General features: G+C 43.6%; 1 protein-coding gene across 1 annotated transcript in view; it reads left to right on the forward strand.

Moving 5' to 3' along the window:
- The window catches only part of LOC306770681 (partitioning defective 3 homolog), a gene marked incomplete at both ends in the record, with an annotated part of 372575 nt that overhangs the window by 211489 nt on the left and 146661 nt on the right, over positions 1–14425 (forward strand). Inside the window, 3 exons of the mRNA XM_079259581.1 lie at positions 3107–3232; positions 7535–7744; positions 8215–8408. Coding sequence (XP_079115707.1) covers positions 3107–3232; positions 7535–7744; positions 8215–8408 — 530 coding nt within the window. The remainder of the gene's footprint in view (positions 1–3106; positions 3233–7534; positions 7745–8214; positions 8409–14425) is intronic.

The raw sequence follows: 14425 nt of genomic DNA on the forward strand, positions 1-14425 counted from the left end.
CACCATGACGCTCACAGCCCCCCTCTCAGCTCCACCTCTTTGACCATATTTGTATTTTCTGGGTGAGACGACGCGCATGACGCTGCCAAGATGGTGATGGTAGGAACCGCCCACCGAGCTTCAATTCAGCTCTTCAGAAACCTACGGGTGACGTCAGGGAGGCTCCGCCCATCTTTTATATACAGTCTATGTTTGCAACCTGTGAAAAGACCTTTTAAAGTGTTCATTGGTCTCTTCTGCAAACAGGAAGAGGGGTTTGTGTTGCAGTAAACATGACGGTAGCCGCTTTTATAAAATCATCATCTTCAAAGCTGTAAAATGCTGCTTTATCCCCAACCTTCCCTTTCGCTGCTGTGAATACTGATCAGGGATCAGCCATGACTCCTTTATCCACTGTCTGTAGTCTCTTAGCGGATCAGGAATCATTAGAGTGTGTCCGTGCCGTCGTCTCTGTGCGTGAGACTTTGTTTTCAAGCTGACAACACTTAGAGATAAGGAACAGTCATGTCTGCTTCAGCAGCGCCTGCAATTACTCTGCGCCCAGCCGACCCGGCGATGCGGTTCGGACACGACAAACAGGGAAGGGCCTTTTTCTGATCTTTAATTTCAACTTAATGCGTGAGCGTTTGCCCCCGGTGAGGACGGAGATGCAGCTGCTGTGCGAGCGTGGATCTCCACATTATGCAGCCAATTACAGCAATGTTCTGAAAGTGGCCTTGTTTGGCTGAAATGCTAAGGAGCTCTTCACGTCTGCCCTTGACGTTGCTCGTAAACAGGGTCACAACGTAAGAGCGCTGTTTTCTCCCCGGGAATTATGGAAGGCATTCAGCCTTTAACATTATCGTCACGGTTTTTGCTCTTTTGCATGAAAAGGAAAAGTTTGAAACTTGATTTGAAGCTCAGACTTTTGCAGACAGTCTCCCTGAAGCCTCCAGCGTCGTTAGCTGCAATTCGTTGTGCTGCTGTGTGCGTACGCATCAGATATCTTTGCATGTGGTTATCCTTCGGGCCCAACTAAAACCCAGAGGAGCTCACTGATGTATTTATTTAGAAAAGCAGGATGAAGGGAAGGGGGTATTTGAAGGTAAAGGTCGGCTTTTTTGAAGGGATTGCTGAGATGGCACTGCCTTGAAACTTCTTGTGGAATTTATTCCAGCATCGCCGGCTCTCCTCCTAAGCTCCAGGGGAGGCAAACTGTAGCGTTCCCATGGAAGCCGGAAGATGATCTCCGAGCTCGTGGTCTGGATTATCTCCGACAACTCGCCTGTCATTCTCTCAGCCCTGCACACAGAAAAAGACAGAGGCTTAAAATGGAGTTTGTAAAGCAGCAGCTCTGCAGGCCTGAGGGAAACGCATCCAACGTGTCCAACGTCGGAAACATCACAAAACAGCACAAATAACTTCAGAAACTTCGTTTTCAGGAAACTCACTGAACATGAAAACAGCTGTTTGAAGCACAGCTGGTTCCAAAGTTCTGGATTGTTTGGATCCAGACAACAATTCAGTCCAGTTTGTTAGAGTCCAGTTCTAAACCAGTTAGACGAAACCATCATGAGCCACATCAGTCCAGTTTAAAATAACTCTGTTACTGAAAACCAGTTCAATAAGGAGGGAAAACCTCCATCAGGACCAGAACCAGGAGGAAAACCTCCATCAGGGCCAGAACCAGGAGGGAAAACCTCCATCAGGACCAGAACCAGGAGGAAAACCTCCATCAGGACCAGAACCAGGAGGGAAAACCTCCATCAGGACCAGAACCAGGAGGAAAACCTCCATCAGGACCAGAACCAGGAGGGAAAACCTCCATCAGGACCAGAACCAGGGAAGAAAACCTCCATCTGGACCAGAACCAGGGAGGAAAACCTCCATCTGGACCAGAACCAGGGAGGAAAACCTCCATCTGGACCAGAACCAGGGAAGAAAACCTCCATCAGGACCAGAACCAGGAGGAAAACCTCCATCAGGACCAGAACCAGGAGGAAAACCTCCATCAGGACCAGAACCAGGCGGGAAAACCTCCATCAGGACCAGAACCAGGCGGGAAAACCTCCATCAGGACCAGAACCAGGAAGGAAAACCTCCATCAGGACCAGAACCAGGAGGGAAAACCTCCATCAGGACCAGAACCAGGAGGGAAAACCTCCATCAGGACCAGAACCAGGAGGAAAACCTCCATCAGGACCAGAACCAGGAGGGAAAACCTCCATCAGGACCAGAACCAGGAAGGAAAACCTCCATCAGGACCAGAACCAGGAGGAAAACCTCCATCAGGACCAGAACCAGGAGGGAAAACCTCCATCAGGACCAGAACCAGGAGGAAAACCTCCATCAGGACCAGAACCAGGAGGAAAACCTCCATCAGGACCAGAACCAGGAGGAAAACCTCCATCAGGACCAGAACCAGGAGGAAAACCTCCATCAGGACCAGAACCAGGAGGAAAACCTCCATCAGGACCAGAACCAGGAGGGAAAACCTCCATCAGGACCAGAACCAGGAGGGAAAACCTCCGTCTGGACCAGAACCAGGAGGAAAACCTCCATCAGGACCAGAACCAGGAGGAAAACCTCCATCAGGACCAGAACCAGAACCGGTTTTGGTTCCTGAAGCCGGACTGGGATCCGGTTTTGGTTCCTGAAGCCGGATTGGGATCCGGTTCTGGTTCCTGAAGCCGGACTGGGATCCGGTTCTGGTTCCTGAAGCCGGACTGGGATCCGGTTCTGGTTCCTGAAGCCGGACTGGGATCCGGTTCTGGTTCCTGAAGCCGGACTGGGATCTGGAACAGAACAATAATGAGGAATTACAGTCGTCCAATCAGGAAGGAAGAAATCTGGGCTAGATTTCCTGCATCACTTCGATGCTCCTGATCCGTCGGATGTTGCGTAGGTGGAAGGTGGTGGTTCTGGAGAACCGGTTTTATGTAAGAGTTAAAGAACAGAACCAAGTCCAGAATAACTTCAGGGTGAAACTGGACTCCAGGTTGAAGTCCCGTATCATCTGATTTCAGATTGTCCTGAAATGTTTGATAATTTACCCACATCTGGCGCCCTTACTGGGGCTGCAGGCGCCGGTCTCTGACCGTCCCTCCTGTGACCTGTCGCTCTGCAGGACTCAGGGTTTGCTGGTGAAGCGTTTGGAGCGTGGTGGGAAAGCTGAACAGGAAGGTCTCTTCCAGGAGAACGACTGCATCATCCGGATCAATCAGACGGACATCCGCAACCTGCGCTTCGAACAGTAAGTTTTCCTTTCCACGCAGAGCGACTCTGGATGCTTTTCTTTGGCTTTTTCAGATCCTTTTCTCCTCTTTCTGTCCGGCGTGTTTCTGACAAACGTTCTGCGTCGTTCTGGTTTTAAAAAACACGTTTCAAGGTATTTTCTGAATGAATTTAGTTTAAACTTTACGGTGCGTCACCTGGAGTGGACATTGGAAGTTTCCTTCCTCTCAGATACAAAACAATGACTCAGCGAATAAATGATCCAAACAGATGAAAATGTTGTGTAAAATACAAAAACAATTCATGTGAAATGTGAATATTTCACATTTACCTTTTAAAAGTAAATAAATTTACTGTAAAATGATCTTTTTTCATTTAAAACTTGAGTTTTGCAATTGAAATGTTTTTTAAAGTAATTTTAGTGAAACAGTTAAATTAGTAAATGTCTTTTGTGTGAAATTAATTTATATTTATTAAAAATCAGTCTTTATTTTCACAGTTATGTTTTTTTACATTAAAGATTTACGTGATTTTGGTATTTGGTAAATTTAAAAGAAGAGAAAACTAAAAAAAAAAAAAAAAAGTAATTTGCAGATAATTTTTTACAGTGTGCTTAAAAAGGCTCAAGTTGAGTTTTAATGTTAAACAACAGTTTAATAATTCCTTTAAGCAAAGCAACTTTCTCAGTTGTTGGGAAACACTTGCAGTTTTCTTCCAGACGCGATGGAGTCTCCCCTCCAGATCCACGAGGGAGGGATGGTTCGTCCTGCTCCTCGCCCGCCGCCAAACACGCCCAGATGCTTGACATGTTGTGATTGTGCATGGGAATGAGGCGACTGAGCTAAACTTTGCTCCACATCTGCGCCTCCTCGCCCGCTCCTGATTGTGCGACTCTCTGAAGGGAGCGTGGAATCTCCTTGGATTGTTTGGCGGGGGGAAATATTTGGAGGCACTTAATCCAACTCAATGTAATGATGCATTGATGGGGTAATTTATTATTCAATCAGGCTCGTACGGAGGCTGATTACTGGAGTGATGATGTGTATGTGGGTATGAACACATGCACGTGCACGCGTACACATCCAGCCATCGTCCCTCGCTCTGCGTATTTGAATGATTTTTGTAAATTACCATAAATATAAAGACGTGAGTCCAGATCCTGCAGAAGAGGTTGGATGTGTGTTTTCTCTCCTCTGTGTTGTGGTGGAAGCAGCTTAGCTGTTTGCCTTCGGACGGCATCAGTGTGTGTGTGCGTGTGTGTGTGTGTGTGTTGGCCTCTGCAGCTCTCTTCTAGCCAGCCTATCTATATGCTAAGCGCCACTTGGAAACCAGACCGAGTGATACCTGTGTCTGGAGACGATGTCGCGCTCTTGTCTGGGCTCATTCGGTTAATTCGACTGACGTGAGACGCAGCGTGTGTGTTCATGTTGTTTGTAAAGAATGTGGTTTCGTGTTACTTCTGTAAACATATATGGTGCATGATTCAGCATCTCTGCTCTGGTTGTCCTGTTAACGTGCTTAAAAATACAGATTATGATGGGACGAGACTCCATGAAAACTGTAAAAAATAATCTGTCAAAATAAAGTCCTGAATTTTTTTTTTTAAATAGTGAAATACCAACAAAAGTTTATTATAAAACAAAAAAACCCTTTAACTATAAAAAAACATTTTTTTAAATGATATAATAGTCTATGATATAATAGTACATTCAACATAAAAATTCTACATTCTACTGCTGAATTTAATTTTAACTCTGTAAATACAGTTATTTTACTCTCAATAGATTTAGTTATTCTGTGTGTGTGTGTGTTGTTTTTTTGTTTTTTTTTTTCCTCAGTTCTCTGGGATTTCATCACTTTTTTATCAGTTTTTCTTTCTTCAGTGTAAAACGCCTCATTTGTCCTGACATAACTCAGGACAGATGAGGGGTGTAAGACCGATTCACATCAATCAGGTGGTCAGTGATCGACTAAAATCTTCAAATATTGTTGAAAAATCAATACAATAACATTTATCAAAAACCATTTAATTTTGAAAATTGCTTTGGTTTAAGTTTAGTACGTTGTTTACTACCCGTCTGTCTTATTTGTAACAGATTGTTTTTATTTATATTAATTGATTTGAATACCTGAGCTGAGAAATAAAACTGTCGAATGATACTCCAGTTGCTGTTTATCTATCTTGTAAATGTTTAGTTATGTCTAATATCGTTTTATATCAATCCGTGGATCCAAAGTAGAATCAAATGCAAATCGTGACTGAATGTGAGATATGTGTAAAAATCAAATCACCATCCTTCTTAGCGTATATTGGCTTTTAAAACTGTGGCTGAGATGGTGCATGAAAGGGTTAATGATGCAGTCAATCAGAGAACATTATCTGTCACCACAGTTCTGCTTTTTTAATGTTTTGTTTTATTCATTTATTATCCTAACCACTTAATCCAATTCAGGGTTGCTGGGAAGCTGGAGCCTATCCCAGCAGTTTCTGGGTGAAAGGCAGGGACCTGGACAGCTCGCCAGTCCATCGCAGGATGTTTTGTTTCAGTTGGATCATAAAAAAAAGAACAGGATGAAATGCAATTTAAACTGAATTTATTCTAAAATTATTTTAATTCTAAAAAATGTGTAAAAATTTGGAAAATGATTTCATTTGTTTGAAAATGCAACAAACTTCTGTATTGTTAATTTATTTATCATATTTTATGTATAAGACAACTGAAAGCATCAGAAAATGTATGGATGGATGATTGGATGGATAAATGGATTGACGGATGGATGGATTGATGGATGGAGTAATGTATGGATGGACGGATGGATAAATGGATTGACAGATGGATGGATTGATGGATGGAGTAATGTATGGATGGACGGATGGATAAATGGATTGACGGATGGATGGATTGATGGATGGAGTATTGTATGGATGGACGGATGGATAAATGGATTGACGGATGGATGGATTGATGGATGGAGTAATGTATGGATGGACGGATGGATAAATGGATTGACGGATGGATTGATGGATGGAGTATTGTATGGATGGACGGATGGATAAATGGATTGACGGATGGATGGATTGATGGATGGAGTAATGTATGGATGGACGGATGGATAAATGGATTGACAGATGGATGGATTGATGGATGGAGTAATGTATGGATGGACGGATGGATAAATGGATTGACGGATGGATGGATTGATGGATGGAGTAATGTATGGATGGACGGATGGATAAATGGATTGACGGATGGATTGATGGATGGAGTATTGTATGGATGGACGGATGGATAAATGGATTGACGGATGGATGGATTGATGGATGGAGTAATGTATGGATGGACGGATGGATAAATGGATTGACGGATGGATGGATTGATGGATGGAGTATTGTATGGATGGACGGATGGATAAATGGATTGACGGATGGATGGATTGATGGATGGAGTAATGTATGGATGGACGGATGGATAAATGGATTGACGGATGGATGGATTGATGGATGGAGTAATGTATGGATGGACGGATGGATAAATGGATTGACGGATGGATTGATGGATGGAGTATTGTATGGATGGACGGATGGATAAATGGATTGACGGATGGATGGATTGATGGATGGAGTAATGTATGGATGGACGGATGGATAAATGGATTGACGGATGGATGGATTGATGGATGGAGTATTGTATGGATGGACGGATGGATAAATGGATTGACGGATGGATGGATTGATGGATGGAGTAATGTATGGATGGACGGATGGATAAATGGATTGACGGATGGATGGATTGATGGATGGAGTAATGTATGGATGGACGGATGGATAAATGGATTGACGGATGGATTGATGGATGGAGTATTGTATGGATGGACGGATGGATAAATGGATTGACAGATGGATGGATTGATGGATGGAGTATTGTATGGATGGACGGATGGATAAATGGATTGACGGATGGATGGATTGATGGATGGAGTAATGTATGGATGGACGGATGGATAAATGGATTGACGGATGGATGGATTGATGGATGGAGTAATGTATGGATGGACGGATGGATAAATGGATTGACGGATGGATGGATTGATGGATGGAGTAATGTATGGATGGACGGATTGATGGAGAAACAACTCAAAGTACTTTAAATAAAAAGTCCAATAAAACACAGAGAAGGAAACAAACAAACTGAACATCAGCGGTGAAAATCTGACGTCATGTGTAACAGTTTATCTGTGTTGCACCGTTCAGCCATCTTTATCATGACTTCCCGCTCCATCTGACTCCATGTCTTCCCTCCTCTTCCTCTCTCTGCTGCAGAGCTCAGAACATCTTCCGCCAAGCCATGCGCTCCCCGCTCATCCTCTTCCACGTTGTTCCGGCGGCCATGAAGAGGCAGTACGAGCTGCTGTCAGCCCACAGCGAGTTCAGTCCGGCCCAGACCAGCCGGGTCCGCTTCAGCCAGGACTCGCTGCATTCGGGGGACTGGTCCAGTCTGGCATCCGGACCGCATCCCAGCCTTGGCCACAAGTGGGTTTCATCACATGAGTTTGCATCCTTAGAAATAACAACACATTCCACATGTGAACCAGATGTGGAAAAGCATGCAAACATCATGTGAAACACGTGTTTCACATGTGATTTATCGCATGTGATGAATCAGTAATTCTTATTTGAAACACGTGAATTATATGTGAATCTAAAAAACTGTCCAAACACGTGTACACATGTGGACCAGATGTTCTTCACATGTGCATGAGTGCATGAGCATACGTGCTTCACATGAAAATCTTTCAAAACCATCTTTGCACATGTGAATATGTGGTGCACATGTGTTTCATGTGTCTTTCTCATGTGCATTACGTGAAAATAATGCAAAACCATATATGTGCACATGTGCTTCACATGTGCATGAACAGGCGTCCCAGCCAGAAGGTGTAATTTCCGTCAGGGTCTGGATCTACAGCAAAACGAACGGTGATCGGTGTGTTTTTCTGCAGTTCTGCTTCCTGCGGCCCGCTGGCAGGAAGCACCCCAGAGCCGAGCCGGCGGTTTGCGACTCCAACCCCCATCTTAGTCTCCAGGACCTCCTCAGTCTCCTCCCCGTCCCTGCAGCGCAGGATAAGCACCACTCCATCCAGCAGCTCCTACCTGAAGAAAAAAGCCAGCAGATCCACAGTCCAGCTAAAGAAAGGTACAAAAGGTGTTTATACAGATCAGATCTTTCAGCTAAAAGACCTGTTAAAACATTCTGTTTGTTAAAGTTTGTCTCACTAGGAGTTTTGAACCAATCACATTCCAGACTGGAACTGTTTCGTCTCTCAGCCTCCATTTCCTCCTTTCTGTACCGTCATGTGAATTTATAAACATTTGGTTCCAGCTAAATGTGCTTACAGTAGTATTTATTATAGGGGAGGCTGATGAAGCAGATGTCTGGCTGAAATCTGTCTGAAAGCTGAAATCTGTCTGAAAGCTGAAATCTGTCTGAAAGCTGAAATCTGTCTGAAAGCTGAAATCTGTCTGAAAGCTGAAATCTGTCTGAAATCTGAAATCTGGCTGAAAGCTGAAATCTGTCTGAAAGCTGAAATCTGTCTGAAAGCTGAAATCTGTCTGAAAGCTGAAATCTGTCTGAAATCTGAAATCTGGCTGAAATCTGTCTGAAAGCTGAAATCTGTCTGAAAGCTGAAATCTGGCTGAAATCTGAAATCTGGCTGAAATCTGGCTGAAAGCTGAAATCTGTCTGAAATCTGAAATCTGGCTGAAATCTGGCTGAAAGCTGAAATCTGGCTGAAAGCTGAAATCTGGCTGAAAGCTGAAATCTGGCTGACAGCTGAAATCTGTCTGAAAGCTGAAATCTGTCTGAAAGCTGAAATCTGTCTGAAATCTGAAATCTGTCTGAAATCTGTCTGAAAGCTGAAATCTGTCTGAAAGCTGAAATCTGTCTGAAATCTGAAATCTGGCTGAAATCTGGCTGAAAGCTGAAATCTGGCTGACAGCTGAAATCTGGCTGAAAGCTGAAATCTGGCTGACAGCTGAAATCTGTCTGAAATCTGAAATCTGGCTGAAATCTGTCTGAAAGCTGAAATCTGGCTGAAAGCTGAAATCTGGCTGAAAGCTGAAATCTGTCTGAAAGCTGAAATCTGGCTGAAATCTGAAATCTGTCTGAAAGCTGAAATCTGGCTGAAAGCTGAAATCTGGCTGAAATCTAGCTGAAAGCTGAAATCTGTCTGAAAGCTGAAATCTGTCTGAAAGCTGAAATCTGGCTGAAATCTAACTGAAAGCTGAAATCTGGCTGAAAGCTGAAATCTGGCTGAAAGCGGAAATCTGTCTGAAATCTGAAATCTGGCTGAAATCTGTCTGACAGCTGAAATCTGGCTGAAATCTGAAATCTGGCTGAAATCTGGCTGAAAGCTGAAATCTGGCTGAAATCTAGCTGAAAGCTGAAATCTGTCTGTAAGCTGAAATCTGGCTGAAATCTAGCTGAAAGCTGAAATCTGGCTGAAAGCTGAAATCTGGCTGAAATCTGTCTGAAAGATGAAATCTGGCTGAAATCTGAAATCTGGCTGAAATCTGGCTGAAAGCTGAAATCTGGCTGAAATCTGTCTGAAATCTGGCTGACAGCTGAAATCTGGCTGAAAGCTGAAATCTGTCTGAAAGCTGAAATCTGGCTGAAATCTGAAATCTGGCTGAAAGCTGAAATCTGTCTGAAAGCTGAAATCTGGCTGACAGCTGAAATCTGGCTGAAATCTGGCTGAAAGCTGAAATCTGTCTGAAAGCTGAAATCTGGCTGAAATCTGGCTGAAAGCTGAAATCTGGCTGACAGCTGAAATCTGGCTGAAATCTGTCTGAAAGCTGAAATCTGGCTGAAAGCTGAAATCTGGCTGAAATCTGTCTGAAAGCTGAAATCTGTCTGAAATCTGGCTGAAAGCTGAAATCTGGCTGAAATCTGAAATCTGTCTGAAAGCTGAAATCTGGCTGAAATCTGAAATCTGGCTGAAAGCTGAAATCTGTCTGAAAGCTGAAATCTGGCTGACAGCTGAAATCTGGCTGAAATCTGGCTGAAAGCTGAAATCTGGCTGAAAGCTGAAATCTGGCTGAAATCTGTCTGAAAGCTGAAATCTGTCTGAAAGCTGAAATCTGGCTGAAATCTGGCTGAAAGCTGAAATCTGGCTGAAAGCTGAAATCTGTCTGAAAGCTGAAATCTGTCTGAAAGCTGAAATCTGGCTGAAAGCTGAAATCTGGCTGACAGCTGAAATCTGTCTGAAAGCTGAAATCTGGCTGACAGCTGAAATCTGGCTGAAATCTGTCTGAAAGCTGAAATCTGGCTGACAGCTGAAATCTGGCTGAAATCTGGCTGAAAGCTGAAATCTGTCTGAAAGCTGAAATCTGGCTGAAAGCTGAAATCTGGCTGACAGCTGAAATCTGTCTGAAAGCTGAAATCTGTCTGAAAGCTGAAATCTGGCTGAAATCTAACTGAAAGCTGAAATCTGGCTGAAAGCTGAAATCTGGCTGAAAGCGGAAATCTGTCTGAAATCTGAAATCTGGCTGAAATCTGTCTGACAGCTGAAATCTGGCTGAAATCTGAAATCTGGCTGAAATCTGGCTGAAAGCTGAAATCTGGCTGAAATCTAGCTGAAAGCTGAAATCTGTCTGTAAGCTGAAATCTGGCTGAAATCTAGCTGAAAGCTGAAATCTGGCTGAAAGCTGAAATCTGGCTGAAATCTGTCTGAAAGATGAAATCTGGCTGAAATCTGAAATCTGGCTGAAATCTGGCTGAAAGCTGAAATCTGGCTGAAATCTGTCTGAAATCTGGCTGACAGCTGAAATCTGGCTGAAAGCTGAAATCTGTCTGAAAGCTGAAATCTGGCTGAAATCTGAAATCTGGCTGAAAGCTGAAATCTGTCTGAAAGCTGAAATCTGGCTGACAGCTGAAATCTGGCTGAAATCTGGCTGAAAGCTGAAATCTGTCTGAAAGCTGAAATCTGGCTGAAATCTGGCTGAAAGCTGAAATCTGGCTGACAGCTGAAATCTGGCTGAAATCTGTCTGAAAGCTGAAATCTGGCTGAAAGCTGAAATCTGGCTGAAATCTGTCTGAAAGCTGAAATCTGTCTGAAATCTGGCTGAAAGCTGAAATCTGGCTGAAATCTGAAATCTGTCTGAAAGCTGAAATCTGGCTGAAATCTGAAATCTGGCTGAAAGCTGAAATCTGTCTGAAAGCTGAAATCTGGCTGACAGCTGAAATCTGGCTGAAATCTGGCTGAAAGCTGAAATCTGGCTGAAAGCTGAAATCTGGCTGAAATCTGTCTGAAAGCTGAAATCTGTCTGAAAGCTGAAATCTGGCTGAAAGCTGAAATCTGGCTGAAATCTGGCTGAAAGCTGAAATCTGGCTGAAATCTGGCTGACAGCTGAAATCTGGCTGAAAGCTGAAATCTGTCTGAAAGCTGAAATCTGGCTGAAATCTAACTGAAAGCTGAAATCTGGCTGAAAGCTGAAATCTGGCTGAAAGCGGAAATCTGTCTGAAATCTGAAATCTGGCTGAAATCTGTCTGACAGCTGAAATCTGGCTGAAATCTGAAATCTGGCTGAAATCTGGCTGAAAGCTGAAATCTGGCTGAAATCTAGCTGAAAGCTGAAATCTGTCTGTAAGCTGAAATCTGGCTGAAATCTAGCTGAAAGCTGAAATCTGGCTGAAAGCTGAAATCTGGCTGAAATCTGTCTGAAAGATGAAATCTGGCTGAAATCTGAAATCTGGCTGAAATCTGGCTGAAAGCTGAAATCTGGCTGAAATCTGTCTGAAATCTGGCTGACAGCTGAAATCTGGCTGAAAGCTGAAATCTGTCTGAAAGCTGAAATCTGGCTGAAATCTGAAATCTGGCTGAAAGCTGAAATCTGTCTGAAAGCTGAAATCTGGCTGACAGCTGAAATCTGGCTGAAATCTGGCTGAAAGCTGAAATCTGTCTGAAAGCTGAAATCTGGCTGAAATCTGGCTGAAAGCTGAAATCTGGCTGACAGCTGAAATCTGGCTGAAATCTGTCTGAAAGCTGAAATCTGGCTGAAAGCTGAAATCTGGCTGAAATCTGTCTGAAAGCTGAAATCTGTCTGAAATCTGGCTGAAAGCTGAAATCTGGCTGAAATCTGAAATCTGTCTGAAAGCTGAAATCTGGCTGAAATCTGAAATCTGGCTGAAAGCTGAAATCTGTCTGAAAGCTGAAATCTGGCTGACAGCTGAAATCTGGCTGAAATCTGGCTGAAAGCTGAAATCTGGCTGAAAGCTGAAATCTGGCTGAAATCTGTCTGAAAGCTGAAATCTGTCTGAAAGCTGAAATCTGGCTGAAAGCTGAAATCTGGCTGAAATCTGGCTGAAAGCTGAAATCTGGCTGAAAGCTGAAATCTGTCTGAAAGCTGAAATCTGTCTGAAAGCTGAAATCTGGCTGAAAGCTGAAATCTGGCTGACAGCTGAAATCTGTCTGAAAGCTGAAATCTGGCTGACAGCTGAAATCTGGCTGAAATCTGTCTGAAAGCTGAAATCTGGCTGACAGCTGAAATCTGGCTGAAATCTGGCTGAAAGCTGAAATCTGTCTGAAAGCTGAAATCTGGCTGAAAGCTGAAATCTGGCTGACAGCTGAAATCTGTCTGAAAGCTGAAATCTGGCTGAAATCTGGCTGAAATCTGGCTGAAATCTGTCTGAAAGCTGAAATCTGGCTGACAGCTGAAATCTGGCTGAAATCTGTCTGAAAGCTGAAATCTGGCTGACAGCTGAAATCTGTCTGAAAGCTGAAATCTGTCTGAAATCTGGCTGAAAGCTGAAATCTGTCTGAAAGCTGAAATCTGGCTGAAATCTGGCTGAAAGCTGAAATCTGGCTGACAGCTGAAATCTGGCTGAAATCTGGCTGAAAGCTGAAATCTGGCTGACAGCTGGCTGAAAAAACCTCCAGAGCTGAGTTCAGACACCCCTGGTTCAAATAAAGATCATCCTAACCCAGCCAGAGATGCTGCTTCTTATCTGAAAGCAGGTTTTTGGACTGGATATTGTTCATAAACCTTGAAACTTCCAAACAATGTTGAGTCAGGAAAATGCAGGTAAAATGGAGGGAATTACGTTGTACTGATGCCCCATTTAGACTGGCTGTGGCTCAGTCCTGTTCAGGCTTGCGGGGAAGCAGGAGTTAATCGCAGCGCCCAGCAGGCACGCAGCAGGTACATCTGGACAGGTAACAGTCATTTCCCATGAAATCCTGCTGAATGTGGCCTCTGAAATTAAAGTTTAAATGACGTGAATCCCAAATGTTATGGAGTTCAACAAGATGAAACCAGCATGAACACCAATTAGCTGCTTCACTTGATGAGGAAACATGGCCGTACAGATCCCCAACATCTTCCTCTCCAGTGAAAGTCCTCGCAAATGCCTCTGCCGCCATGAGAAAGTTTCCTTCCCGCCTCATCCTCATTCGTCAACACGTCGCTGTCAGAGAGCTGACAGAGCGATCGACAGCCTGCTGAAGAGACACGCAGGGAAAAGTAGGTCATGATGAGCCATCAGAGGTGCTGACAGCTCTGTGAAATGAGCAACTTTCACATGAATATTAATCACGGCCGTTAAAACCCTCCAACGGAAACGTCGACATGCAGGAAACCTGGAGCAGGTGAGAATACTTTGTTGGCTTCTGCTTGTAGCAGGTTCCGTCAGACCTTCACCAGTGTGGTCAGCAGTAAAGGTCAGACCTGACGTCCTTGTACGGCCTGTTATTGGATTTGTTTCCTGCTTTTGGATGTGATTCATATTCCTTCTGTGTAGCATGAAGGTCAGCCTGTAAAACTAAAAGAAACATTTCTGCTCCGCCGACAGCTGAAGCTTTTCTTGGATTCAGCCGCGAGATGCTGAATTCTTTTCTGTTCAGTTCTGTCACATCAAAAACATCTCATAGTTGGAAGATAAAAAAACCAAAAGGTAACTGTGTACATTTATACATTCCTACACACACACACACACACACACACACCCTGAGCAAGAAAAGGGATTAGCTGGATTGTTGTTGTAAATGTTCCAGTGCTGGTGGTTTCTGCTGGTTAGAGTGTAGACGGTAAACTTTCCTGTAAATAGAGGAATGAAATGATCTGCAGTAGTTTTTACCAACCAATCTTTCTGCTTCGTTTAGAAAGTTTCTTTTAAAAAGTTTCATTTAGAAAGAGTCATTTTGGAAAGCATTGTTT

The sequence above is a fragment of the Telmatherina bonti genome, assembly GCF_933228915.1.
Source record: "Telmatherina bonti genome assembly, chromosome: 20".
NCBI classification, from domain to species: Eukaryota; Metazoa; Chordata; class Actinopteri; order Atheriniformes; family Telmatherinidae; genus Telmatherina; species Telmatherina bonti.